General features: G+C 39.7%; 1 protein-coding gene across 5 annotated transcripts in view; it reads right to left on the reverse strand.

Annotated features, from left to right (window-relative positions):
* The window catches only part of Tjp1 (tight junction protein 1), a 74,218-nt gene that overhangs the window by 14,164 nt on the left and 32,353 nt on the right, over positions 1-27,701 (reverse strand). For 3 of the 5 annotated variants that reach the window (XM_038313534.1, XM_038313532.1, XM_038313531.1), the window contains exons 9-23: positions 19,254-19,393; positions 18,591-18,696; positions 15,981-16,131; positions 13,597-13,705; positions 12,089-12,308; positions 11,615-11,799; positions 11,404-11,499; positions 8,435-8,517; positions 7,748-7,958; positions 7,421-7,521; positions 4,028-4,378; positions 3,451-3,699; positions 1,926-2,798; positions 1,703-1,800; positions 768-995 (exon numbers count right to left, since the gene is read on the reverse strand). In XM_038313534.1, coding sequence (XP_038169462.1) covers positions 768-995; positions 1,703-1,800; positions 1,926-2,798; positions 3,451-3,699; positions 4,028-4,378; positions 7,421-7,521; positions 7,748-7,958; positions 8,435-8,517; positions 11,404-11,499; positions 11,615-11,799; positions 12,089-12,308; positions 13,597-13,705; positions 15,981-16,131; positions 18,591-18,696; positions 19,254-19,393 — 3,201 coding nt within the window. The remainder of the gene's footprint in view (positions 1-767; positions 996-1,702; positions 1,801-1,925; positions 2,799-3,450; positions 3,700-4,027; positions 4,379-7,420; positions 7,522-7,747; positions 7,959-8,434; positions 8,518-11,403; positions 11,500-11,614; positions 11,800-12,088; positions 12,309-13,596; positions 13,706-15,980; positions 16,132-18,590; positions 18,697-19,253; positions 19,394-27,701) is intronic. The other 2 variants (XM_038313536.1, XM_038313535.1) reach the window with 1 other exon arrangement.

Raw genomic sequence — 27,701 nt, forward strand, 5'->3', positions numbered from 1 at the left:
TCAAGACTATCTGCCTTTTGACTTAGGATTGCTTGGGCAGCTTCCATAATTTTATAAACAAATTCCTTTGTGACAAAACCCAACTGTTTTTGTTTCTATGGGTGTGGTTTTGTGGAGGCAAGAGTCCACTGGTGCCTGTGTGGGGCCGTACCAAACTCTCAGGAACAAAGTCTGTCAGGGTCCAGAGATGTACCAACAGCAGGAAGCACAAATCCACCAACACAGAAGGCAAGAGAGAGAAGAGAGAAGCAGACAGAGAAAAAGACTAAGAACTTGTCATTTCATCTCACCTGATTTCTGTAAAGCTGAACTACAAGTCTCTAACAACACCCCAAGCTCCAAAATTAAGAAAAAAGACAAGTTCTTCCTTATCTTCATGAAAACAAAACCAAAACCAAAAAACCGTCTGAGTATTTCCTCTCTGTGACCCCTTACCTACCTACTTTTATGTCTTAAAGACAAAAACAGAAACAAGAAAAGGATCACCATCAAACGTAGGGTTCAGCTCGACTTCAGGTCTTCAGTTCACTCTTTTCACCAAAACTCTGAACTTTAGCAACTTTCCTTATGTCAAACTCTGTATGTCTGATGTCAGGGCTATGAGCAAAACCACATACCAGAGCCTCTAGGAAGTGGAAGAGCATGGAGCAAGGCATATGCCAACTTCCTGAGCACCCTGAACTCTATCCGGTTAACTCTACATTATGCAACTAGAACTTTCTGCTTTATCTTAGTTTTACAGGTAAATCTTGGGTCAAACAACTTACTTTGAGGAATAGCTAGAAAAATTTGGCTGACTCTGAGAATGGACTGGCTTAGCAGGCTCTGGGTGATGGCTGGCAGGAATATGTGCAGGAGGCTTGGTCTCAAAACTTCTTCGGTCAAAATAGGAGAGCTGTTTCCGGTAATATTCCTCATCCTCTTCAGGGTCATAGTGATTTGATCGAACAATATCTTCAGGTGGCTTAACTTGAGGTTTCTGAGGCTCTGGGAGCCTGATAATGAGAAACGAGCAAAACAAACTGTTAGATATTTATTTTATAAAGACAATGGAAAATAAAAATTTGGATCCCCCCCCCCACCTTTGTTTGTGTGTACAGGATGGGGTCAACCTCAGGAGTTGTTCTTCAGTAGTGGTCTACCTTGTTTTGTTTTTGTACTTTCATCTTTTTACACAGTTGTGACTATTTGGGTTTTAATGGTTTTGTCAACAATCAGCATTTATATTCTAAAATAACATATTCATGCTGCATATGCAAATACAGGCTCCTTTTGCCTTGGAGTACCTTAGGACAACTTAGTAAACTCAATGATTATCTGTGAAGGGGTTCCATTGGTGTGATTAACACAGAACTTTTTATGCATGATCCCTAAATGAATGATTTTAGTGATTTAAACCAGTTTGGGTTTGTTTTCACTCCTGCAAACAGTTCACACCCTGAATGTACTTAAAATGGAGAAAACAATATGATTTTACAATTTTAAAACTTTTGTTTCAATAATTTGCTTTAAAAACACAAACAACTTTTCCACAGATTTTTTTTTCCTAAAAATTTTTTCCCACTTAAGCTTTGTCACAGGAGCGCACGAGAGCTTTCGAGCCTCTCCCTGGCTGGTCAGGGTTCATCAGGAAAGCTGGCTCTTTAGCTTGGGGAGTAAGCTCCTCTTCCCCTCCGTCAGACTCACGCCTGAGCACACCCACCTGTAAAGCGTTTTGTCATGCTCACTAAACTGACTCTGAGGAACAGGCTTAGGGCCAGCGAGGGAAGCACTTGGAGGTTTAGATGCTACTTCTGGAGGCTGCAGAGAACAAGAAAGAGATAGTTAACAAGAAAGTGTCATTAAAAGAAAGCAGACAGCTATGAACTATCTGAACTCTACTACTGTATCTACAGACTCAGGCTAAAGACACAAGGACTTTTTACCTTAAAGCTGGCAGTGTCATTCACATCTTTCTTGTTCTCCAAAGATGCAGATCTTTTGTTTTCAAACATCTTGACTCTGGTGAGCACAGACTGTGGTTTCATTGCTGGATCCTCCTCTTCTTCAGTTAGTGTTGGGGGTGGAGGCTGTGGTTTGGTAGTTGAGGCCAGAATTTCTGGCTTCTGTTGCGAGGAAGGTATTATAGGAGGAACAACTGCAGCACCATGGAGAGGCTCATAGTGGCCTGTTTTGGAGGTAAATCCCTGTGGCGGTACTTGCTCATAACTTCGTGAGTACTGGTCAAAGTACTGCTTGGGCTCAGATGACTTAGGACCTGATATAGAATAGGGTTGAGCTTCTGGCCTGTATCTGTTGTGCACCTCATATCCAGAAGTTGACTGTTCTTCGTGTCGGAGAGTAGAGGTTCGAGGCAACTGTTCATAGCGTGGTCTATTGTCATATGACAGAGAGGCTGGTTCTTCAAAACGTGGGAAATAACCTCTTTCTGAAGGCTCTTCAGGATGCTGTCTGGAGTCCAGGTCTCGAGAATGCTGATTATCAAAAGAAGGCCGAGGCTGGTAGGGCTGTTTGTCATCATAATACGACCACTGGTCTTCATAGGTAGGGATTCGATCTTCATATCGTAGGCGATGGTCATAGTTTCGAGAAAACTGGTCTGTGTAGCCTGAGGAATCATACCTGTATGCAGGCTGCTCAAGGTCTCTGCTGGCTTGTTTTTCTATGTATGGAAGTTGGGGTTCATAGGCCAGATTTGGCTCTTTATCTGGCCTCTGCCCTGGGTGACCAAGAGCAGGTTGTTTTAAAATATGGTTTTGTCTCATCATTTCTTCAGGATATGGCTCCTTCCTAAACACCTGCATAAAAAAACCCACATTTGAGGACAAAGGATTCTTTATACTTCTGTTCTATTTTATTAGGCAACGACAAGTATTAAGTTATGACTTTAAATTGTAAAATGGTATACCCTACCATTTCTGATCGGGACAGATTAGGAGAGACATAGTTCAAGTGGAAGCTGACAACTTACACTGCAGGGAAGAGTGCTTATGCTTTAGCTTGTACCACCAAAAAGTAGGGAAAGATATTCATTTAGCAGAAAACTAATTTACTGAATGACTGATTCTATTTGATTTTGATACTGAAGATAAAAATCACAAAGAAAATTTATGGCCACCATAATTTATATAAACATAGAAATGTTGAGTCTCAACTATGTAGTAAAGAATTCTAGAAGACACTAAAATCAAAATTAAAAGTAATAAATATTGAAGCACAAATCTTAAAAGGCTTGGTCTCAAATAATCAATATACCATTCGAAGCCATGCAAACTACAACACTGAAATGATTTGTCTTGTTGGAAAGCATTAAAGTGTATAAAGCCCAGTTTTAAAAAAAAAAAAAGAAAAAGAAAAAGGCAGAAGGAAAACTTAAAGGGCGAAGCAGTACTAATCATGTGCCAGGTGGATGGAGAGCAACAAATCGGTGCAGCGCTGCAGCACGGGTACCTCTGTCGGCTCTACATGCGGCGACAATGATGGTCCTTCATCTCTGAGCACCATGTCAGCTGTCTCAGCACTTGGTGCTCCGAAAGAAGCAGCCTGTGATGATGCGTGCGAGGTAGGAGGGGCTGGAGTGAGCTCCTCCCGTCTGACACTGGCATTAGCTAACTTTACATTAGGGTTAGCTGCAGAGGCTGGTGGTGCTGGGTTCGTTTCAGGCGAAAGGTAAGGGACTGGAGATGAGGCTTCTGCTTTCTGTGAAGTGTTTAAAATGTTTTAAATATAGTGTTTCTGGCTATTACTAACTTGCTGCACAATTAATAATGACTGGTAGACATTAAGTGTGCTAATTAACAATGTTCATTATGACGTCATGTGCTATAGTTTTGATGAAAATTTCAATAAAATGTTGTGTAAGATGAACGCAGAAAACTCAGAAAAACAAAAGCCCTTGGTACTCTCGATCTGAAATTCAAGATTAAGTTGTAATCTGAGGAAGAAAGGAATATTCTTTAACTTATGACCACATTCTTAAACCTCATAATGCACCTCTAACTAAAAGCGCCGAATGCTTGCTGCTTACCTGTTGAGAGGCTGTCTTAAGTCCAGGGGAGTCTATTCTATGAATAGGTTGTGGCTGCGCTTGTGGTGAATAAGGAGGATATGTTTGGTTTTCATGATGCATTCCAGAGGAATCCTCTCTTACAGGCTCAGAGGACCGTGTAATGGCAGACTCCGGTGGAGTCCCCACCTCATCATTAAGAGTTTCATCTAGTTCTTGATCAGTGTAGGCCCCGCCTTCTGTATCTGTATCTTCATAGTCAGAAGTGTGTCTACTGTCCGTGCTATACATTGAGTACTCACTACCTGGGGCTGACAGGTAGGACAGACGATCATCATGCAAATCAAGGTCATCACTTGTAGCACCATCCGCCTGGGTCAAATAAAAGTAAATCAAAAATTTTATTCAGTAGTTCTTTAAGAGATGGCCTTTATTTTACGAGAGAGATTGAAAAGAATATTTTTCTTTGGAGAAATCGTTATCTATTTCTTGAAATTTCTGATGAGGAAAGTCAAGAAGATTGTACAAGCACACATGCAGATACACATAGCGTCCCGAGATCAGAAGGGCCTGGGTGATCAAACAGTGGCTGACTAGCTAGGACAAATCTAGCGCATAGCCACAGAGAACAGGAAGGAACTCTGCCATGACACATAGTTATAAACCTAGTCACTAGCTTCTCATCCAAAAGCAAGGCGAAGAAAGAGAATGCTATTAAACCAAGCTCACACAAACAAGGGCACACTGACGGAACAGTACTTGTGAGAACAACCATGAAAATAAACCCACAGTAAGCTGAGTAAGAAATACTGTATTTATAGTTAGGAAGCAGATTTTGTTTCTGAATTGGCATGTAGCCTCTAAAGCTTCTATGAAATAGCAGAAAGCCATCACCTGCAGGACGGCCGTCTCGGTTAAGAAGACTCTCTTTTCACAGAAGTAGCTAGCGACGGATGAGAAAGGAAAGCTGGCACACTTCCCTTCTGCAAGGGACTAAGACTCGAGTTAATTCCTGACAGGTGGGGTGGGGGGAATGAGCTTCAGAGCAGATCAGAGAGAACATGAGAAGTACGCGAGGGAAAGGGAACTACTGGTTGCAATCAGCAGACTCACAGGATACCAGTTTGAAACAGTACTAGGATTAAACAGCAGTCTCGGAAGATCTTGCATGAGAAGTGATGCAATTAGAATCCTGAAATCACAAGGATTTCTTCCATTACAGCACGGACTACTCTGTGAGAAGTGTTGAGACTCATTCTCTAGGCAGATGCACTAAGAGTAACTGTCAGGTGTGGTGCACCTCTGTGAACCAGCTGTGCCAAGATCATGACCTTGGGAGCCAGGTCTCCTCAGTGCTTTTCACACCCTCACTTGCTTCGGTGAGAGACTGACCTCAAACACTGCCCTGGTGGCAAGACGAGGGAAGGCTCTGTGTCAGGCTAAGGGCAGAGCACCCTGGGCTGTGCTCAGTTACAGGAGACTCTCTCCCACTGATCTCCAACGCCCAGAATGGCTACTGTTGAAGAGAAGTGTTCTTGTCATCTACTCTAATCATTAACCTGCTGGGAAGGATTTAAAGCTTGCAGAAGAAGCACTGAATCCATTGATCTATCTAGCTTCTTGAAATACAGAAGTGAGCAAAAGCCATGGCTATTCTGAAGTAGGAAATGTTGTATCTTAATATTAAGAAAATCTCAGGATGATGTTTCTTGATTTCACAGGGAAAAAAAAAAGAGTGTGTCAGATCTTACAAAAAAGTAACTCTGTGGCAATTAAGTCAAAATTGTTAATTCAGGAAAGTTGGTGAAAATGAAAAATTTATTTTCTTCAATAATCTGTCCATTCTGATAAAATGTATTTTGGATGGAAGGGGCAGAAGAGAAATCAAGTCTGATTTGAGTTGGAATGACTTCTCTGATTTATGAAATGCATCAAACCAGGTAGTATTAAATGTTGTATCTTTTCTTATATAAAAAGTTGGGGTATTCTTTTATTTTAAAATCAAGTTAAATATACAAAAGTATTACAAAGAGAAACTATTGAAAATAAGGTTTTGTGACTTAACTCACCGGACAGGCAGGTGTGTCTAACTTTGTGCATCCGGGGAATACCAAATGCACAGACTAACTTTAAGAACTCAGCTCAAGAGTGAAGGGCACCAGCACTCTACTTGGCACAGGCTGCTAGGAGAGCTGTGCAGCCGCAGATGATTAGCACAGAGACTCAATCCCTCCATCAGCTGCCACCAAGGAAGCCCTGGTGTGTTGTTGTGAAGTGGCACAGTGAGGTTGTCCACTGTGACTTTCCTATCAGTGTCCAAGCTGACACTGAGTTACTCATGTGGCCTATTACATCATCTGCACAGTCCATCTCCCAAGCTGGTGCACAATGAGAGCAATTATGATTCTGATGCTTTATTATAGGTGAGAACAATCATGTTACCTCTAGCTGTAAACGTTTAGCAATTTTTCTCGCAGAGGTCACATGTTTCTGGATAGGGACTCACTAAGCATGCAGCATGCATGGCCAGAGCATCTGCACAGTAGCCAGGCAGAGAAAAGGAGGGAGGGGGCATGCAGGAGCAAAACATGGAACTCAAACTAACAAGGCAATAGAAAAACTTAACTGAAAACAAGCCAAAAACCCAGAGGACTCTTAATATCCCCTAACAATCACATGAATCTGACAAAGGCAGAAGACTTTAAAAACAAAGACTCCTTTAACAGTGTACCTTGAGGAAGCAACTGTCTCTCCAAACAAATAAATAGAACTTTCCCACCCAAGACTGCTATATACCAGGCTAACAACAGAAAGCAGCTACTTTAACTAGCCATTGGGTATATGTAAAAACAAAATTCAAAGCCAGAAAAAGATCACGAATTTTACTATTTCCCAGTTGGTTGTAGTACGGATGTTAAATGTAGGTGCCACTGGGAGAGGTGGAGAGAATTCCTATGGTAAAATGTGAGGGCACAGTGTTTATTTTCAATGTTTCCTAGAAATTTAATGGGCTGGTGGCTCCTACAACACTCCTGACAGCCTTCGGGGGGCGGTGTTTCCCACACACTGCCTGTCTTTACAGAAAGCCCTCCTCACTCAGGTTATAAATCCCTTTCCCTTCAGGGGAAGAAACTGAAGCCAGGTTCAAAGCTGTCTCCCCCCAGCCAGACAGGGACAGAGTCAGATAAGTGTTTAACAGAGAGCCGCACTAGATTAGTCATTTGGTTAAACAGGGACTAGAACAAGCTTTCCACTTTATAACTGCTACACAGGAATGATAAAAAGCATTATAAAGGCTAGCTTTTCCAAAATTATTTACAACTATTTAGCTAGTAAGAAAAGAGTGGCAACTCAAAGGCATTTACCTTAGTTGTGAAATTTAACAAGTATAAAAAGTAATAGGAGGCTCCATACCTTCCCCTCAGAGACCCACACCAGCTGATTCTGCTGCTGCTGAATGGCTTCTTTCAGGGCACCGTACCAACCATCATTCATGGAATTTAAGTTAATTGTAGCTGCAAATGAATGAACAATGTAGTTTTATGGTTAGAACATGGCCACAGGGAGGAGAGATCACTCAGCCCTGTCTATCAGCAGTCTGAGGAATACAACTATTTCAAGTTTTTAGTTAGGCATTCATTACACTTTTCCTTTCAACCAAACATTTTTAGGTTTTCAAATTAACAGTAAGCTCTCTAAGCAGAGATCATAAAAGCATCAGCATTTGAATAACATACTCACTTGTAAAAAGATGGTGATTATTTTTACGAAGTTTATGAGATCGTTCATATAGTTTCCTGGCACTTTTCCGAGACTCTGGACACAACCTCATCCTCATTGTTTTCACGCCTTGCTTAGAGTCAGGGTTAAGGAACACAACAATTGGATACCACTGGGCATAATTAAGACGATCAACTGCATTTGGTGTTACATCTAATAAAGCATGTTTGTCCTAGAGACAGGAAGGAAAATACACATGAAGATACAAAACACCATTAAAAAACATTCTCTTCTGAAAAAGCCACAGACTCTACTATACTTCAGTATTAGCTGAACCCTGTGATTGCTATGACTCAGGAGCACTCATTAAAAAATTGTAATATGAAGTTAATTTAGTAATATCCAGTCCAACTAAAAAAACAAACAACTTAATGTTCCTGGCATCTCCTTCCATACACAAACACTCTGAGCTGCACTGCTACAACAGACTGCCAACTGCATCCGAACACCACCATTCTTATAGTAACAAAGGCTCTACTGATGTTGATCAGGACTATGTTCTTGAAAGAATTAATGCTTCTCTACAGAAAGGGCTTAATTTTCTTAGACTACACCAGTTTGGAAAATTCCTCTTTATTAAAAACTAAATCTCATCAAAAACATAAGCTTTACTGTTTATAAAGAATGGGTTGACTTGTAATAACTTACTTGATCTATGATTTGCTTTATTGTATGAAGGCGAATAATGCCAGAGCTACGATGATCAGTTCCAGCATCTCGCGGTTCACTTTCTATTCATGAAGACAGGAAAAAAACATCATATCAGAATCTCTCAAGAACTGGGCATACAGACTTGCTAGAATAACACCGGTTGTGGGCTGTGCTGTACATTGTAGCATGTTTAGCAGTGTGCATTCTATCCACTAGAGGTCAGTAGCAAGTCATCAGGGAAAGCCCCATTCATCTACTGTAAAAAGCAAAAATGCTTCCATCACAAAGGGTGGAAACTGCTAAGAGGTACCCCCTATACCAGGTCAGACAATGTTTCCTAACAGAACCAGGATTAATAGAAGAAAGATGATGCACTTGCTTTGCTAGAAAAACTAAGGAGGCATCCCCCAAGAACTTTAGTAATCAAGATAAATACTTTGACGTGGTACTTAAAAAAAAAGGGTAACATCACAAAATCATAAGCTAAACAATAAGTAAGTAGAATATAAGTAAAAAGTTATTTAATAAATAAATACCTCACCAGAGATGATGATTTTAAAAATTATATTGATTACTTTGCTTTTAAAGCCAGGAGAGCGAAATTGTAATAAACTTGCTACAAACAAAATATGTAAACATTTTTTTAATCTGGGTTTTAAAATGCTTACTTTTTCTTCAGTGTTCCTTCTATTCCATTAATATTCTGGGGGGAAAAAATAGGTCCTAAAAATTCCTGAGCTTATGGGCTTAAGGATGCTTTTGTCCCCCTTATTGTATAAGGCTTAGTTTCCCACCATCTTCCGCAGTGACACAAAAATTATGGTCTCATCTGTGTGGCACCCTGACATGGGGAAGCTACCTAAGGGGCTGAGACCAGCAGTAATGCTGCAGCAGCAAATGGCTGAGAGGCAGCCTAAGCGTCATCCTGGCAGCCCTCTCCCCTTCCTCATAACAGTATGTCTCACACGCTGGGATCAGTTTCCTAACAGCCACCACAGAGGTCTACAGCGACACATGTGACTCTGCACAGAGGGAAACGGGAAGGGGAGGGAAGAGGCTCTCAGAGTAGAAAAGGCAGAGGTCTGGAAGGACCACAGGCTCCAAGGAACAAGTAATGTCAGAAGGAGCTTCACCGGGGCAGGGCAAGACAAGACCAACTAGACGCGAGTTCGAGGTCAGCCTGGTCTACAAGAGCTAGTTCTAGGACAGGCTCCAAAGCTACAGAGGAAACCAGGACCCGAAAAACCAAAGAAGAGAGAGCATTTCTAATCAGGCTATCTGAACCTTCGTGTGTATGTGTGTGCGATGGCATGTGCGTAGATTAATGTATTATCCTAAACATACTAATTATTTAATATAGAAATACACTAAAGCCAAGTTCTGGAATCCTTCACACTCGCTTTCCCTCAATTTAAATAAAACCCACAAACTTGGTTCTTAACCAAAAGACTTCCGAAAAAAGTGAGTGGGAAAATATTTTTTTAATCTGCTCAAATGTTATTATCACTTGTCTTAACTTAGGAAATAAGTATCTTCACTAAATTTCATCAAAAGCACTGGGCGGTGGTGGCACGCACCTTTAATCCCAGCACTCGGAAGGCAGAGGCAGGTGGATCTCTGTGAGTTGGAGGCCAAGCCTGGTCTAGAGAGCGAGTTTTAGGAAAGGTGGAGATGCACAGAAACCCTGTCTCTAATCTCCGCCCCCTGACCCCAATCATCAAAACAAATTAAAAGCAATAAAAAAATGTAATGTGCTTATTGTCTAATGTTGTAAACTTTAAAATGTTAATGAGAATCTCATAACAAAAGACAGTGGGCACAATCCTCTGGAAAACAGTAGTACCCACAATCAACAGACATAATGTTCATATTCTATGGTTTCTTCCTTTCTATAGAAAATCTGAAATAAGTATGGGAGAAGCCATATCCCCACATAAATAAATCACTGAGAAACACGACAGAAACTATACACAAAAAAGTAGTCAAAGTATTTGCTGACTCACTCTCTGAGGAGTGGATGGAGGGGGGAGTGGGAGGACAGAAGGGAGGGAGAATTAGGATTGGTATGTAAAATAAAAAGATTATTTAAAAAAGTAGTCAAGTCATAAGGTGCAAGAAAAACAATAAAAAGAAAATATTTTATTATTTATTAAAGAGAAAAAGAAAATTTTTAAAATACCACAAAATTAAACTTTGAAAATATAAAGGATAGAAGGAATTATAATGAGGTGGAATTGGGGTGGTGGTAGCATATGTCAAAATTATTTTTTAACTTTCACAATAAGTGAAGATGTGAGGAGACCGCAGTTTCAGTTCTCACATGTAATTTAAAGCAAGCCAAAGGTTGTGACCAAGTTTGTCTATTTCAGCCACCATGACTGATCCTCAGAGAATGGAGTGGCACACTAGCGCCTCCATTCAGGTGCCGCCTCCCTGTCAGGTGGGTCTACTGGCACACGTCACCCTGCCTACACATTTCTGTAGCAGTGACTAAAAATCACTGCATTCGGTCACAAAGGCTGGGATGAAGGTCATGCTTTGCCATTCACTAGCGATCATCAAAGGGAAATTCAAACTTAACAGACACGCAGCAATGCTTAGCACATCCCCACTAAGGCACACTAACCAGACGGCTCAACTTCACAAATAGGTATTTGGACCCTTTGCTCATAGCATCGCTGCGAAGGTTCAACAAGATCATGGGCTAGGCAGTTTTCACAGGAAGAAACAGTTTCAAAAACAGTGATCCTCCTTCTTACAGGGAACTGGAGAACAAAGACCCCTTCTGCCTTTCCTCCAAATTAAAAGAACAACATAAAGTGCAAAATTCTCAAAAAAGTTGTATTTTTGTGAGACTGTTCAGATGTTCCCTTTTGAAGGAATTTTTAGACAAACAAAAGAAACACCCTGCAGCCTATCAAAGGTCAGTGCTGTTGGAAGGTCGGGGCTAGCCCACATCTACTCACTTGCAATCTGATAAATATCTGGTTCTTCTCTCGCCAATTTTTCTCTGGCAACGTCAGCAATTGGTCCAAAGATGGTTACAGGTCTCAGGAATCCAGCTGGAGAGAAATTAGGTGAAAAATTAAAAAAAAAATGATGACATGGTTTATAATTTTCACTTACTGAAACATACTGTCATGAAAAGATAGACATCACGGTAGAGGAATGAACTACCTTCTCGAAGAACAACCCTTTCATAAGCTGGGAACTTGGTCTGAACTGGCTGAGCTGACAAGTCCTCTCTGCTTTTTCGAAGATTTCTCTTGGAGCTACGAAGCCCTCGAAATCTCCAGAAGTCAGCTCGGTCTCCACCTGCTGTTTTTGGAAGTGTGTATTGTACACTGGCTAACTGCTCAGCTCTAATAAAGAAAAAAGAAACATAAACAAAAGTATTTAAAATGCAGTAAGGAAAAAAAGCCACAATGAAATGAAAAGGAATATCAAAATTTGGGATAGAACATCACATGTAATTCATATCTCAACAGTTTTAACAAAATAGTTTACATAAACTGATTAAGTTAGTTATGACTATAGTGAGCAAACATAATGAAACATATGAATTTGTATTCCCCAAATTCCTCAATGAGACTGAAAGCATATATCACCACTTATTTAATTCACAGTATAAGAATTTCCAAGTGTTCATACCTGTTTTTATTGGGAATGATGCCTCGTTCTACCTCCTTATGATTTTTGCCAATTCGAATGGCAAGCCAAGAGCCCAGTTTTCCATTGTACAAGGTATCCACGACACGGAACACTTCTCCTTTGTTAAAACTAAGTCCATAGGGAGACTCCTTTTCATATTCAAAATGAGTTCTAATATAGAATGAATCTCCTACATCTGATTCTACAATGCGACGATAAACTAAGAAATCAAAAGAAACACATTAATCAATACTTACTGGGATAAAACATTTAATTTGCAGAGAAGACATTATGTGAAGATGCTCCTGCTAATGCCCATGTCAACATACAATACCCAATCAGTGCTCAATTCTCACTGTGTCTGGAACTACTTCACCTCATTGTTGTTTAACATTACCTCATAAAATGCTCCCTCCGTTCTGCACATGATAAGATAATACAGAAAAAGATAAATATGTTCCATTTCTGCTCCTGTTATAGCGTCTAATTATCTGTAAATGTTCCAAAGAGCAATTTATTCCTCAACTCTGCCAGGAGACTTTGTTTGTTCCAACTGAACAATGCTAGGCTGTGTGTGGTGGTTCATGCCTATAAAACCAGCACTCGGGGAGGTAGACTGGAGGATCAGGTGCTCAAGATCAACCAACTCCTTCAACACAGTAAGTTCCAGGCTAAGTGGGCACATGAAACACCCTACCCCAAAAATGGAGTGTGTTGGAGCAGGCAGGGGAATGTACTACAGCTTCTCATCTACTGTATGGATACAAGACATAGTCTGAAATATCGAACAACAAACAGGGTAGCCCCCAAAACATGAGTAACTAAAACAAAAACAAAACCCCTCAATTTTCAATGAAAAAATATCAGAGAAAGTTTAAAATGGTTATTAATAAGTCTGTATATTGCTTAGAAAAAACACTAGTACAAAACTTAGATGTTATCCACATACACTTTTCTTTAATTCTAATAACTAATAAAACAAATATTCCTCTATGACTTATAGAAGATAACCCTAACCCTAACCCTAACCCTATTTATTTTGCTCTGTTAATGAGTATAGTGTAGACTGTAGAACCTTAAATAAATAAAATTAACTTCCTGAGATTAACAAACTCAATCATTACTAGGAATGATTTATTCTGAACTATATTTTTTAATGGTTTGTCTTGTTTGAGATAAGGTCTCAGCATGTGGTCTTGTCTGTCCTGGAACTTACTATGTAGACCAGCCTGGCTTGAATCACAGATATCCACATACCTTTGCCAATCAAGTACTGAGATAAAATGCCTAAATGATCATACCAGGTTGAATTTTGGGGGGAAACCATCATGCCTGGCTTTGAACTAGTGATCCTCTTGTGCCAGGCTCCTGAGTGCTGGGATTATAGGTGTGCTACCACACCTGGCCTTATTTACTTTGAACAACTTATTTACTTTGAACGAGTCAATCCCTCTGAAAGGCCCCCAACTTCTATAGGCTAATCCTCTCCATTTCAGACAGTATCTCACCATCCTTCTTCTTCTGCGCCAATATGGTCACTTCTTCACCTTTAGGGAGGTCGAGAAGGAAAAGTACGGCCTCTTCTCTTATAATATTTGTGAAATCTACATTGTTCACCTATTAAAATAAAAATTTTACAAATTTAAGCTAGCTGTTTTTAGGAATATAAATGTGTTTATTTACTCAGGAAAGTATTTTCAAAGTCTATCTAATTTGACAATACTATATATATTTAACAGGGCAGTTTTTTTTTAACTTTGGAGAGTATAATATTCTCTAATTTAAAATAAACAGACACAAAGTAATAAGAAGGCGAGTAAAAATTTAAATTCAGAGCATTTATAATATAACCTGACGTTTAAAATAATCTGTTACAAATCTAAGTAATTTAGACCCAAAATGATAATGTGTATTTAGCACTTAAAATCTCTAGATTTAAAATTCTATATTCATTCTGCATATAACTTTTTTTCTTTTTTTACTAATTGCTGAAAAGGAAATGACATACCCACAAAACAATCAGAAAGACAGTGTATGTATTATGGTGTCCTTGTAACAGTAGCATTGTAGGGGTGGCTCTGAATCTCAAGTCGATATTTACTTAAGATTAGTAAATTCCTCCATTCCAAAATGAAGTTGAAATGAAATCTATACAATTTTCGCCAGTAACTGTGCAGGATTAGAAACAGGAGAAACTTTCTCCTACTACCTTTGGGAATTTCTTCTCCACTAATAATAGCAACAACAATAATAACAAAAAGGCCAAAAGGCAAATAGTCAAAATGCACTACTTACTTTCATGTAAAACCCAAAGTGAGCTATTAAGAAGCTGCCCTTAGATGATGTATTTATTCCCCATTTACCTCAAAACAGGATCATGGGATAGTAAGAAAATAAGTGCTGGAATTTCTAATATAGTCAGTCAGCATTATCATCATGCTGCATTCAAATGTGATTAAGTGCAAGGAGGACAAGAGCTACATTACCAGGAGGAACCTAATACAGTGTCAGAAGAGAGTGCTAAGTCAGAGATGAGGACAAGACTCTGGAAGGAAGAGGACTAGACGAATGCAGCCACGGGGACAGGCCACAGTATAGGAAACTGCACCAGGGGAAAAGGTTCTGGCTGTGGGCTGCTCACTTGAGATGAAGGCCAAGCAATAGAGGTGCAGGCAACACTGATATAGTCCCAAGTCACACAAGTCAAGGCACCAGGAGCTTCAGTGACATGACAGAATCTCAGGGAGAATGCTTTTGAGGATCGACAGGCAAATGCGTCTAAGAAACGATAGAAAACATGAGGCAAAGTTGACACTGGTCAGTGATGACCAGGAAAACTCAGACTGGGTAGTGGCTAAAGTCATACTGTAGGGCCCCAGTGATTTAAAAAACAAAAACAAAGAAAAACAAAGGCAAGGAAGGAACTCAACCACCCCTTGAATGAGTCAACAGCAAAAGAGAGAAATAGACACTGAAGAACCAGACAGAATCAGAAGAGGGAAAGAGAAAAGATGGACAAAGCTGCAAGACTGTAGAGCAGATGGGAGACTCAATTCAGCACAGGGAGGAGGAGGAGGAGGCTGAAAGCAAAGAGAGACCAGACTGGAGGCAGCAAAGAGAGGAGATGCGGAAACAGGAAATGTACAACCCACACCAGATAGGATGATGTTCTGATTTAAAACCTGGAAGAGTTTACCAACCAGATCGAATACATAAAAATATTTGGATCCTCTAAATACAGAAGTGAGAGACAGATGAAGACACTATCATTACTAGGAACACAGCCAAGGGAAAGGAAAGGGAGAGAAGAGGAGAAAAGCACATTGGAAATTACATCTAGCCCCTGTTCTCCTGACCGTTGTCAATGACCACCTTCCATGTGGGGTTTGAAAGTTCAAAGCCAAGCAAGTTACAGATCTGCCCAATATATCCCATCCTCCTGGATCTAAGCCATGATCTGAAATATGGATGACCCGAGAGGCCAGAACCACAATGAAAACCACACACTCCCATGGAAAATAATACCAAAATTACTGGTCGCCAAGTTGTGGTCTCCGGCAGTCTTGACAGCTAAAATGTTTAACTTAACTTTTAAAAGACTATTTAGTAGACAGTAGAGGGATCTAAAACTTGGTTTCCTTATAGGTTCTGTGAATACCAATGACCAATAAAAAAATCACTAACAACTAATGAAGCAGCAAACAAGAGAAAATGGCAGAATGGCAGGTGACCAGTCTAACACAAGCTACAGCCAATCAGTTCGTAATGTGAAACTTAAGTGGTTCAAGAGACTGTACATAAATTATAATCTAATCACAACGGTCAGTCTGTTATGCCTGGCATCTGGTGATCTAAGACTTTTGAATCCACGTAAGATGACATACTGACATACCCTGAGAATTTGATCACCTTCCTCTAAGCCTTCTTTGGCTGCAGGGCTATCTTCTAGAACGCCAGCTACAAATATTCCGACATCATTTCCACCAGCTAGTCGCAAACCCACACTATCTCCTTTTCTGAATTTTACCAGTTTCATGCTGGGCCTGTTAAAACAGATATTTCATTTCAAACAGTTAAAAGTCACAGCAGGCTGCTACAGCAACAACTACATTCAGAAAGGAATAAAGGACCATCATTTCTAAAGTCCCCTACATAGCACTCATTTATTGGATAAAACCTAGTATTAGAATCCCAAACCAGATTTAATAAACTTACTAATTTCCTATTAGAAAGTAAGTTTTGAAATATCTAAATTTGATGGAGAAATAATACTTTTTATGACTACTTTATAATTTCCTTGCAAAAATATTTTCCCTATTCTTGAGAAGATATATATGACAAATTCCCAATAGCTAAAAAACAAAAAAGCACTTTTCTACCAGTAGATAAATGAAAGTCTCATTTAATATAAGTAAAAGAAACTGATGCATAAAATTCAGTACTTTTCTTAATATGACAAAATGTACAAGCAGAATCTGTTACAATCCCTACAACCAATAGGCAGTGGATTAAAATTTGCTCATTGGTGGGTTGCTGTTAGTTCCATTAACCTGTAGCTCTTTTAACTTTGAAGTAATAAGAACATTAGATTATTCTGTATTTTTCAATTAGACCTACATCCATCTCTGCCCCTCTTTCCCTCTATTACGCAGGAGGGAGCAAGCACTTAAGACAAAGAACAGCCAGCAGAAAGACACTAGGGAATGTGTGCCACGCTGCTGTGAGTTCTCGTCGTCGTCTATAGTTCCTCAACAACTATCCTACCTCACTCTCATTATTCTCAATATAAAGTGCACACAAAAGAGGTCTTTCCTCTTAATATGTTAACCAATTACCTAATTATTAAAATCTAACACAAAATAAACTACAGTCACATACACAAACAAACGAATTGAGGAAGAATCCTGGTCCTTTTGAACCAACTAGTCAAAAGCTGCAATAGCTTTTATAATACTCATTATTGATCTGATCTGGTTTTGTTCCTTTTCTTTTTCTTTTTTTTTTTTAACGTAAACAAAACAAAACAAAACGGAATCTCACTGTGTAGCCCTGGCTGTCTTGGAACTCACTCTGTAGACTGACCTCCAAATCACAAAAATCTGCCTGCCTTTGGTTCCCAGCTGCTGGGATTAAAGACTTGCCACTATGCCTGGTTATCTGCTTTTTGTTTGTTTGGCTTTTTTGTTTTTTTTTTTTTTTTTTTAAACCTGGAATAAACCAGTTAGGCATAAAAGTCAAAAGGCCATAGGTTGGACAGGTCACACTCAGTCAGGATTTCTGACACTCTTGGCCCATCCCTGAAAGTATTTATCAGCTATGTTTGTAAATGGTCTGAGTCCTTTGGTTGTGTTGGTGTTCTACTTACTAACCAAGTCAAAGTTATCTCCTGGATTCCTCACCCAAAAGAACAGATACACAGATCTTTTAAATATTTTCTTGAAAAGCCTCCTCCTCCTCTAATCCTGACTAGTTCAGAATGTCATAAAGTGGCTGACTGGATCTGAGCTCAGATAAAATCGGGCTTTTGAAAAGCAATGCTAGATGACAGTTTCAGGAAAATGACAAGTTTTATACTCTGCCCTTTCTGCACTGTATCAACTATATGTAGTAACAAAACCTATCTATTTTTTTCCTTCAAATTCACTAACTATATTTAAATCAAAGACTTTCACGGCTCAGCTACTAATACTATGGACATCCTCAAGTCTTCTTTTGCATTTCCAGAGATGCAGCTCTTTGCTATCTTCTACAATTTCAAGCAATCCCAAGGGGGGAAAAAAAAGACTAGGCCTTTTCATTGTGTGTGTGTTTCAATCATCCATTACTAATACTAAAAAATCTACTGTTTTAGATTTGTACGCTACTCACCTACTTCTGAAGCTATCCACCCGTGCATTATTTTCTGTATGGAAAATACTAGGGGTGGAGAGAGTTCCTGGTCTACTGCACCTTAGTGAATGTGCTCATTTCAGGTATTCATACATCATATCCTTTTTGTTACAGAAGGAACAAATTTAAAGACTATGAAGGCTTAAAATTTGCTCGCAACATTTATATTAAGTCTACTTATACATTAATAAACAAATGGTATGGACTCTCAAGCTAATCCTGGGACAGCTTTTTCAACCAGAAATCACTTTCCTCCAGGCAGGTACAACTGAAGATGTGCTACTAGGTACTGTGCCAGGACTCTGTACATAGCATGTCACACCACAGGAGGTCCACAGGAACAGACAGCAGCCTGAGATGCCGGTATGGTCAACAGGTCTCTCTCTTCTAAGAATGCTAGGGAATGCTAGGGCATAGAAAGCTTGTGGATATTCTGCTATCTTACTCTTTAACTACTGATCTAAGAATATAGGTAAGAGAATGTGGGAATTAAAAAAACAAAAGGTTGCTTTGTACAAGCACTACACAATGCTATATGAACAAGACTTTCAATTCTTATGCTGAGAAATGTCTAACAAACACAAAGGACAGTGTGGCTTGAAAATTCCATTACCGAAGTATCCCATCTTCGTGAGTTGAATTAGGAAGAACACCATCAGAAGGACTGACGGGCAAATCCACATCTGGTTGTCCAACTTGGGCATACACAGGCTTTGGTTCTAAGAGAAAGAAAGTTTAAATTGTACAGGACTTACTTAAGCCTCACAAGATAAGGGCAGGAAGAAGAGTAACAGAGATAATTATCAAAGCGTCCATACATTTCTCTGCAATATCATTCTTCATTCTGCAAAAACTTCTTTCCTAATATCCACATTCCTGCCACTAGCCAACTAGAGTAAGGCAGACACAAGAGAATTAAATAATTTTGTTTTTAAAGTTTTGAAGGCAATCTAATATTCCCCCATTCCATCCTGCTGTACAGTGTGATGAACCCAGGCCTAGCAACAATTGGCAAGCACTCTGACATTTATCTTTAATGAGTAGTGCTGGAATAGCCTTACTTTCTGCAAGCAGCTGTAACACACAAATAATTTATATTTAGAAAGTAAAAACATTCATGAAGGTTACTATCTATACTAATTCTTACCCTAATAAGAAAAAAGCTGGAAGGTATATACAGAAAATTCACATTGGTAACAATAATTGCATCTTTCAAATTGTCTACAAACAGCTGACAGCTGCTGCTGACAGCAAAGGTGTTTTTGGTTATGCTCACCTGGAAGAGTAGGTGTTTGCTTCTCGTTTTTTTCAACTGTCACTTCCTCCACTGCTTTGGCTGTATGGTCATCTATATGCTTTACAGGAGTTGAGACAGCCCCAGGTTTAGAAATTCTCTCTTCCTCTCTGCTCCGGAGACTAATTATTACAGTAAGAACATGAGGAGAGTAAGGGTGATTTTGGAAAACACTTCATGAAAACAGAGTAAACAAAGCAACTTCTAAACCAGGGGAAAGGGATGTTTTCAGTTACCAAAGTTAGTAATTAAAACTAGGATGGGGCAGGCAACATGACTTGGTGGGTCAAGATACTTGCAACCAAACTTGATGACCCGAGCTTTATTGCTAGACCCACATGGCAGAAAGAGAACCAACACCTACAAGTTGTATGTTATAGCTCATGCAGACATTCACACATGAATGCATGTACAACTTAGTGTAGGCTTTGAGCCATATTTATCTACCACATTCTTCATTGCCCTGAAGCAAACATCAGGATCCAAAGAGCTAGCAAGACCCGTCTAAAGGCTTTCCATTCTTCCTCAGAAGGGTATAGATAAGTATGTATTTGTGTGAATTTGTGAGTGCATATGCACATTGTGTGTGAGTTATCACCAACACCATGGTGTACATGTGGAGATGAGAGGATAACTTTGTGGAGTGATTTCCCTACGCCCTTCATAAGGGGGTCCAAGGATTAAATGTTGGTCAACCAGGCTTCCCTGGTAAGTACTGGTTCACTGAACCATCTTGCTGACCTGTTTTTGCTTTGTTGTTTTTTTAACTTGTATATAGCACGGTCCCACTGAGTGAGGGATTTAGGGTTGGCTAAAAGCCCTATAAAATGGTTGTTAAAAACTAGGTATAAAATAAGAGTCTGAAGAAATTTTTACACTCCACATAAATGTACTCATTGGGAATAAGTTCTTTATCCTATCAACTATATAGACAAAGTAGCAAATTAACACATACATCAATCAAATCAGCAAAGAGTAAAAATAAGTGAAAAATAAGTGAAAATCTGCAGGCAGAAGGGCCTGAAGACCCTTCAGGTCTTGGCTTGCATCCCCCTGGAATGGTTCTACACAGTGAGCATTGGACCTGGTAGTGAGTGGCTTATCCAAGTTACTCTCAAATAGCTGTGTAGTACACGGCTTCCAAATGAGATGCCTCCCACAAATGTCCTTCCCAGACACTCTAGGTAGCAAAAACCCTGCAAGTTTACCAACGAATACACTATAAATTCTCTGACAGTTCAGTGAACAGAGGCTGGGCCCTATCCAAGAAAGATACAGTGCACCACCCTAGGCCTGGGACACAAGGTGCTGCCTCTTCTGTTGGCACTCCATCTCAGAGCCTGGTGAAGAAACAGTGCTCTGTGTCTGTAGTTTTTATATTTAGACTTATCTTTACTTCTTAGTAGCCAATGCTTTATAGTTCTCCTTTTTAATTTTTTTTGGTTCTTTAAATTGTTCCCATGAACTGCATTCACTCCGCTGATCATACCCTAAGTGCTGTGCTATGCCAAGCTGCCCACTAATGAAGCTTCCCCTCATACTTCTAGCACTGTATCCTCAACAGACCTATACTAAAGACATCAATAAGTTATGCAGGCTTGCCTTGAGCTTGCTCTGTAGTGATGTAGCCAGGCCTTGAACTTGTGATGGATTCTTTTGTCCGGTATCTCAAGTAGCTGAAATCAGAGGCCTAAACCACCAGACCTGGCCATGTGTGAGTGCGTGTGTGTTGGATGGGGAGTTAGCTATATGAAGTATAACTCATTCTGAATGAAAGAGAGCTTCAGGGAACAATTTGGATATGTATCTGATGGCACTGCTTTGCATAAAGCTGAGGGGGAGAGAGACCCCTTGTCCCTGTGTGCATGCTGGCATGTGTGCAAGCAGAGGTCAGAGGTTGATATCTACAATCACTCTCTACTTTTTTTTTTTTTTTTGAGATAGTGTCTCATTGAGCTTGGAATTCAGACATTTGGCTAGACTGGCTGGCTGGTGAGCCCCAGTGTTCTGGCTGCCTGTGTCCCCAAAGTCACTACACCAGAGAATTTTTCCATGGGTGCTAAGGATCCACACTCAGGGCCTTCCACTTCTGTAACAAGCACAGTAGAGTTTTCTGTGTTAGTAGTCCTCGATCACAACAGATTAGTCCACCCAAATTCAAAGGGGAACAGAATCTTTGCTGTTCAAAAATGTAAATTCTATGGGAATAAAAGAAAAAAATTACACCTATTATTTTGTGGGGTTTTGAGGGGGGTTCAATGCCACAAAATGCATGTGAAGATCTGAGGACAACTTTTATGAGTGGTTTTCTCCTCTCAGCATGTGGGTTCTAGGTATTCAACAAAGACTGTTAGGATTCGATGGTAAGTGTATATATCCATAAACCATCATGATAGCCCAAAACAGACAATTTTAATAACAAGACAGCCCCAAACACTTAATTTTAATAAGAAACAATTGAAAGACTTAAATTTTAGAGATCCTTTTCCTGACTGATGCATTAGGCTTTTGTTGGTGGTACAATTATCATGCACTTTGATACTATCTAGAGCAAACAGTTTGCTATGTTCTGTGGGTTTTACAGCCAGAGAACAATATCACAGTGATTTTACTTTCTCTCAAGGGCAACAAGACTTTTCTACAGTTCTTCATTTGTAAATAAGTTTGTTCATACAGTGCTTACCTTTTACATCTATACAAGAACTGCTTACTTTAAACGTCTATTTTTTCTTCAGCATCGTCATGTCTTGGCTCTGACTTAGCAGGAAAGTGTACCTACGCCTTACTCCAGACCACCTTGCACAAAGCCTAACATCACTGCAGTTACCACTGAGGACTAAGAGGAGCAGCTGCCTCACCGAGTTCATCACTACCATCAATATCCACTCACTCTGAAATGGTAAATATAATAAACATTCTGTAGAACATCCTGATGAAAAAGAAGCACTTAGTGGTCCTTTAGTGGGCTTTTTTTTTAAAGCATTGTTACACTATCACTAACCAAATTTTCTAAAACAAAGTGATCTTTGAATGTCTAATCACTCTAAGGTTCTTGAGAGCTGGCCACGTGGCTCCTTTTGCTGTTCGTCCAACAAGTCAAGTGTTTCCATTTCGGGAGCAGCACATTATGTCTTATTCTGGAATGATCTCGATGCTGCTGGGTTTCTTCTTATCATTGAAGCTGACAGAACTAGAGAAGGCTCCCTTCCTAAGCACTCTACCACAGACTTTTATCACCCGATAGTCTTTGTACTGCTAAGCAATAGCAAAAATTACTTAAATTTATCTGCTCTATTCATTTGTATGAAAACTCAAGCAACTCAGATTTGCCTGGTCTGTTCCAGGCAATTACAGTAAGGCATTGCTAATAATACAAATGAACATCAATAAAAATCTATCCCACTCAAAAACAATTATATCCATCAAGTTGTAAAAAGCCATGGGGAAAAGCCATCAGTTATGAACTGCACTGAATACTTAGGAATCACAACTTGTTACCTGCCTTTTCCTGCATGTTGGAACTACAGGAGAATGACGTGAGAGCAGAGCCAGAAACAAAGTGTGTATGAAAAAGAAAATGTGGCATTACAAACAATAAAATATGCAATTTTTGTTTAGAATAAGACACAAATATAAAATGGAAATATGAAACCTTTTTTAATAAAAGATTAAAACTTCTAAAACTCAGTCCATAGGGCTGAAAGAATGGATCAGTGGGTAAAGGTGTCTGCTGCCAAGCCTGATAGTCTGTATAAGTCTTAGGATCCACATACGGAGAGACGTGGATGCCACAAGTTGTTCTCTGTCCTTCAAACATGCACTGTGGGCACATGCCTGACCACATACATTCTTACTCCCCCCTGCCGCAACACACATACACACATGTGTGCACGCAAAACAAAGAAAATAGAAAAATTATTTTAATAAGTAAAATCACCACTGCAATTATGAAATAGTAGAAAACATTCTATAATGACAAATTATTATGTTTCAGTAACTAACACTAAAGAAAACAAGTACAATATCTGAAAAAAATTACATATAATGCAATTAAGGAATACTTATGGTTCTGGGCGGTGGGGGTGCGTGCCTTTAATACTGGCAATCGGGAGGCAGAAGCAGGCGGATTTCTGTGAGTTCGAGGCCAGCCTGGTCTATAGAGTGAGTTCCAGGACAGGCTCCAAAGCTACAGAGAAACCCAGTCTTGAAAAGCAAACAAGCAAACAAACAAACAAACAAACAAACAGGGGTGCTTACGGCTCTGTAATAAGTCTTTCCTAAAGAAAACTATCACAGTTTGCAGAAGGTGCCAACAAGAAAACCAACCTCAACACACACCCAGTCGTAAGGAACAGTGAGATGACTCATCTGCAGAAAAGCGGAGGGCACTAAAGATTGTTATGCCAAGCTAAACTCATAGAGGAAAATACCCTCTGCTTCCATTTACACATGGAACCTAAACTGGTAATATATGTGACATCAAAGTAGAAGGAGACCACTTGGGAAGGGGAAAAGGACCAGTACGAGAGAAGTGGTGAAAAGGCAGGGCAACAGTGCGGATATGACAAACTACACGGGATGCTTCATTATACCATGAAAACATCTCCACTTTGTATAGTAACTTCAGACTAATGAAATTCTTATTTATTTACTGTGGTGGTCTGAATGAGAATGGCTCCCAAAGGCTCATGTATTTGAATACTTGAGTCTCCAATTGATGAAAATGTTTGGGGAGGATTAGGTGTCACTTCTCCCAGTTTGTTTGAGACGGGTCTTTTTATTGTCTTGCCACGTGTATGCCACGTTTGCTTGCCTGCACGCTTCTGGGACTCCAGTCTCCACCTCTCACCTGGTTATAGAACTAGGCCTGGATTCTACATGGCTTCCTGGGTGAACTCAGATCCCCCTTACACAGCGAGAATTTTACGCACTGAGCCATCTTCTGAGCCCAATACAGAAGACGCTTAGAAACTACTACTCCTACTAATTAACTACTAATTACCACCACAACAAAACATCTTGTCATTTAAAGCTAAGGCTCTCAGAATTCTAATGCTGTGTGCAGACTATAACAGCTATGAGGGCTGAATCCTGGCATAACACCTGAGTTTAGGTTGGCAATGTCTTGCTCATATGTGTGTGTAGTATTACCACCAAACATGTGGTTAGGTCATGCACTGTCAGCAAAGCTGCCACTGCACTCAGGTTTGATGTACCCATGTCTTTCAGGAGGAACAAACTGTAATAATGAGAATATTTAAGACTGTTACAAGCTCAATTTTCTGAAAGTAGTACTTTCAACTATCGTAGAAGCATCTATTTTCAATAAAAAGGTACATAAATATGATTGTGTTATATATAAATGGCTTGGGTCTCAGGTGAGCTGTCAAGTTTGTGGAATAAATGAGTATAGTACAAAATGTACATCTGGACAATTCAATCCTGTTCTATTAGTCAGAGCTTTTACTGTAGCATGTGTTTTCATTACTGTTCCTGCGTACAGGTGATTGTGGGAGTCACTTCAGACAGAAAAGACAAGCATGACTGGTCAGACGAACTGGGATGCTACAATCTTAAAAAGGCAAAGAGCTGAAGCTGCGTCTAAAACACTGAAGGCTCCTGAAAGGGAGCGGACATGACGACATGACTGGAAGATAAACAATGTCAACAATATTTCCTGAGTTTTCAAAACAAGTTATATGTGCCCAGTTGTTATTCTAGATACAAACCAATAACAGAAAGAACTCTCTTTCAAATTAATACTATGATGAGACTGATTCACCCTTGATGACTGCCTACCCATTAAGAAAGTAACAACAGCAGAAGTAGTAGTACGGCACACCTTTAATCCCAGCACTCGGGAGACAGGCAGATGGATCTCTGTGAGTTCCAGACCAGCCTGGTCTGCAGAGTGAGTTCCAGGAAGCCAGAACTACAAGGTGTGACCTTGTGTCAAGAAGGAAAGTAGCAACAGATGACCATGATCCAGAGGAAGACAGAACCCAGGGTACTCAGCCTTTGACACTGCAACATAACGTCATCTACAAAGTTCACACTCAAAAAGTGTGTAACAGTTACCAAAAATACTGCAAAAAAACAAAAGACAAACCCTATCAGTCACTATGGAATCAGCACAGAGATTTCTCAATAAGTTAAAAACAGAACTTCTATACGACCCAGCTATATCCCTTTCAGATATAAATTCAAGTACTCAAACAGCTTCCTACCTATGACAGCATTATTCCCAAAAGACAAGTTACAGAATTAGCCTACCTGTCTACTAACAGATGAGAGGATAAAGTTCCCCCACCACCCACCACAAATTTTTTTAAATATTTATTTATTTATTATGTATACAATATTCAGTCTGTGTGTATGCCTGCAGTCCAGAAGAGGGCACCAGACCCCATTACTGGTAGTTGTGAGCCACCATGTGGTTGCTGGGAATTCAACTCAGAACCTTTGGAAGAGCAGGCAATGCTCTTAACCTCTGAGTCATCTCTCCAGCCCCCCACCACCACAAATTTTATTCAGGCACAAAGAACAAAACCCCATCACCTCCAGGAAAATAGGCAGGAGTGTACACCATCATGTTAAGTGACACATAAAACAGCCTCACAGACAGCATCTCTTGTTTTCAGTCACACATGGAATTTAGTTTTAAAAAGACTTGAAAAAGAAGAGAAGTACTATGGAGTTGGAAGGGGAAAGGAAACAATGGAGTAAAGCCTAGTACTTTGGACAATATATGCTAATAAAAGTAACAAACCAAACAACACAATTTAAAAAAAGAAAATTCCTAAGATTTAGAATCTATCTTCACTCAAAAGTGGTTAAATTGTTGACTCTAATTACTACTCTTCCTTTTCTTAAAGGAAAACCCCGTGGAATCCATCAGGTGTCAGCAGTTTGCAGGTGAAGGGATGTGCTAATACGGCTGTCCCCATGATATCCCATCAGAGAGCCATCTCCATGTCCATTTGTGGCTGAATCCCCTTCAAAGTAACAGGATCTCCATGACAGGAACAACAACAGGATATCCAAGAGTCCCAGTGAGGGTCCATTACAATACTGTAGCAGGAGCCAGAGGCCCAGAACCAGGACCAACGACTCAAAGCAATGAACACTTACAAGTGAAGATGAATAGATTAAAGGGTAAACTGTGTAACTCAATGGGTCACACACAGCTTCCACAGTGAGATTCTTCTTCCTTTTTTTTTTTTTAAATTTTCTTTTGTGGAGGGGGGAATTCAAGGGCAGAGGGTAGATTCGAGGAGATGGGAAAATAAGTGGGATCAGGATGCATCATGTGAAATTCACAAAGAATCAATAAGATTTAAAAAAAAAAAAAAAAAAAAAAAGCAGGTCGAGCAGGCCAAAGAGTAAGGCAGTAAGTAGCTCCGTGTCTAGTTTTATGTGGTACTGGGGGAAATGAAACCCAGGACTTATGCATGCTAGACAAGCACTCTACCAACTGAATTATACCCTATCCCAGATAGTACTATGATTAATAAGCACTGAAAGCTCTCAGTTTTCTCTTGCCTGCTCACTTTTCTAAAGACACACACTCGCTGTAGTCCAGATCCTGGCCCTTCTTCAAACAGTTTCTCTTAAAAATTTCTGTGACTTCTAAGGTTTTGGGTAACATCTGCATGTGGATAAATCTAAAGGCAACACTTTCTGGTTATAATCTGTCTCTTCAGCTATGAGACAATTTTTTTCTCTTCCTAACTTTACTGTGATATAATCAACAAAATTACATTTAAGGTGTTCAATGTGACTACTTAGATATGTGTATCATTGGGAATTACAATTAAGACACCTCAAATATTAGTATATGGATGAGAATACTTAAGATTTTTACTAAAATTCAAGTATATATTATTAGGTTTAGTTATTATAATGTACATTAGGTTTTCAAAACCTGTACTCTTGTGACCAATATCTCCTCCACTTCTTTCATTGCCCAACCTTCTTTCCTCTTTCTGTGAGGTCAACTGTCTTTGCTTCCAGTGATGAGATCACACGATGTGTTTCTCTGTGCCACAGCACTATCAGGGTATGTCCATGTTACCGACAGCGATGGAGCGCCTCCTTCAACACTGAATAATTACTCCATTATATATGCCTGTCCATGTGATTTTATCCATGATGGATGAGTTGTCTCTTTACTGCAGTTACTATAAATAAAGATCTACCCCAATGTAGGGTTGCAGATACTTAAGGAAAGTCACTTTCTCTCTGCTGGATAGACATTCAGGAGGGTCATACAGGGGTTCTATTCTTCATTTTGAAAGAAACCTCCAAACTAAACAAGCTGTCTTTCCTAAAGGCCATAAACTAGAACAGTCATGTCCTTTTTTTATGTACTGCCTAGAGCTGCCTCTGTGCTACAAGGCAGAGCTGACGCAGTAACAAATACTTCCTGAC

Source organism: Arvicola amphibius, chromosome 12 (genome assembly GCF_903992535.2).
Source record: "Arvicola amphibius chromosome 12, mArvAmp1.2, whole genome shotgun sequence".
Lineage (NCBI taxonomy): Eukaryota > Metazoa > Chordata > Mammalia > Rodentia > Cricetidae > Arvicola > Arvicola amphibius.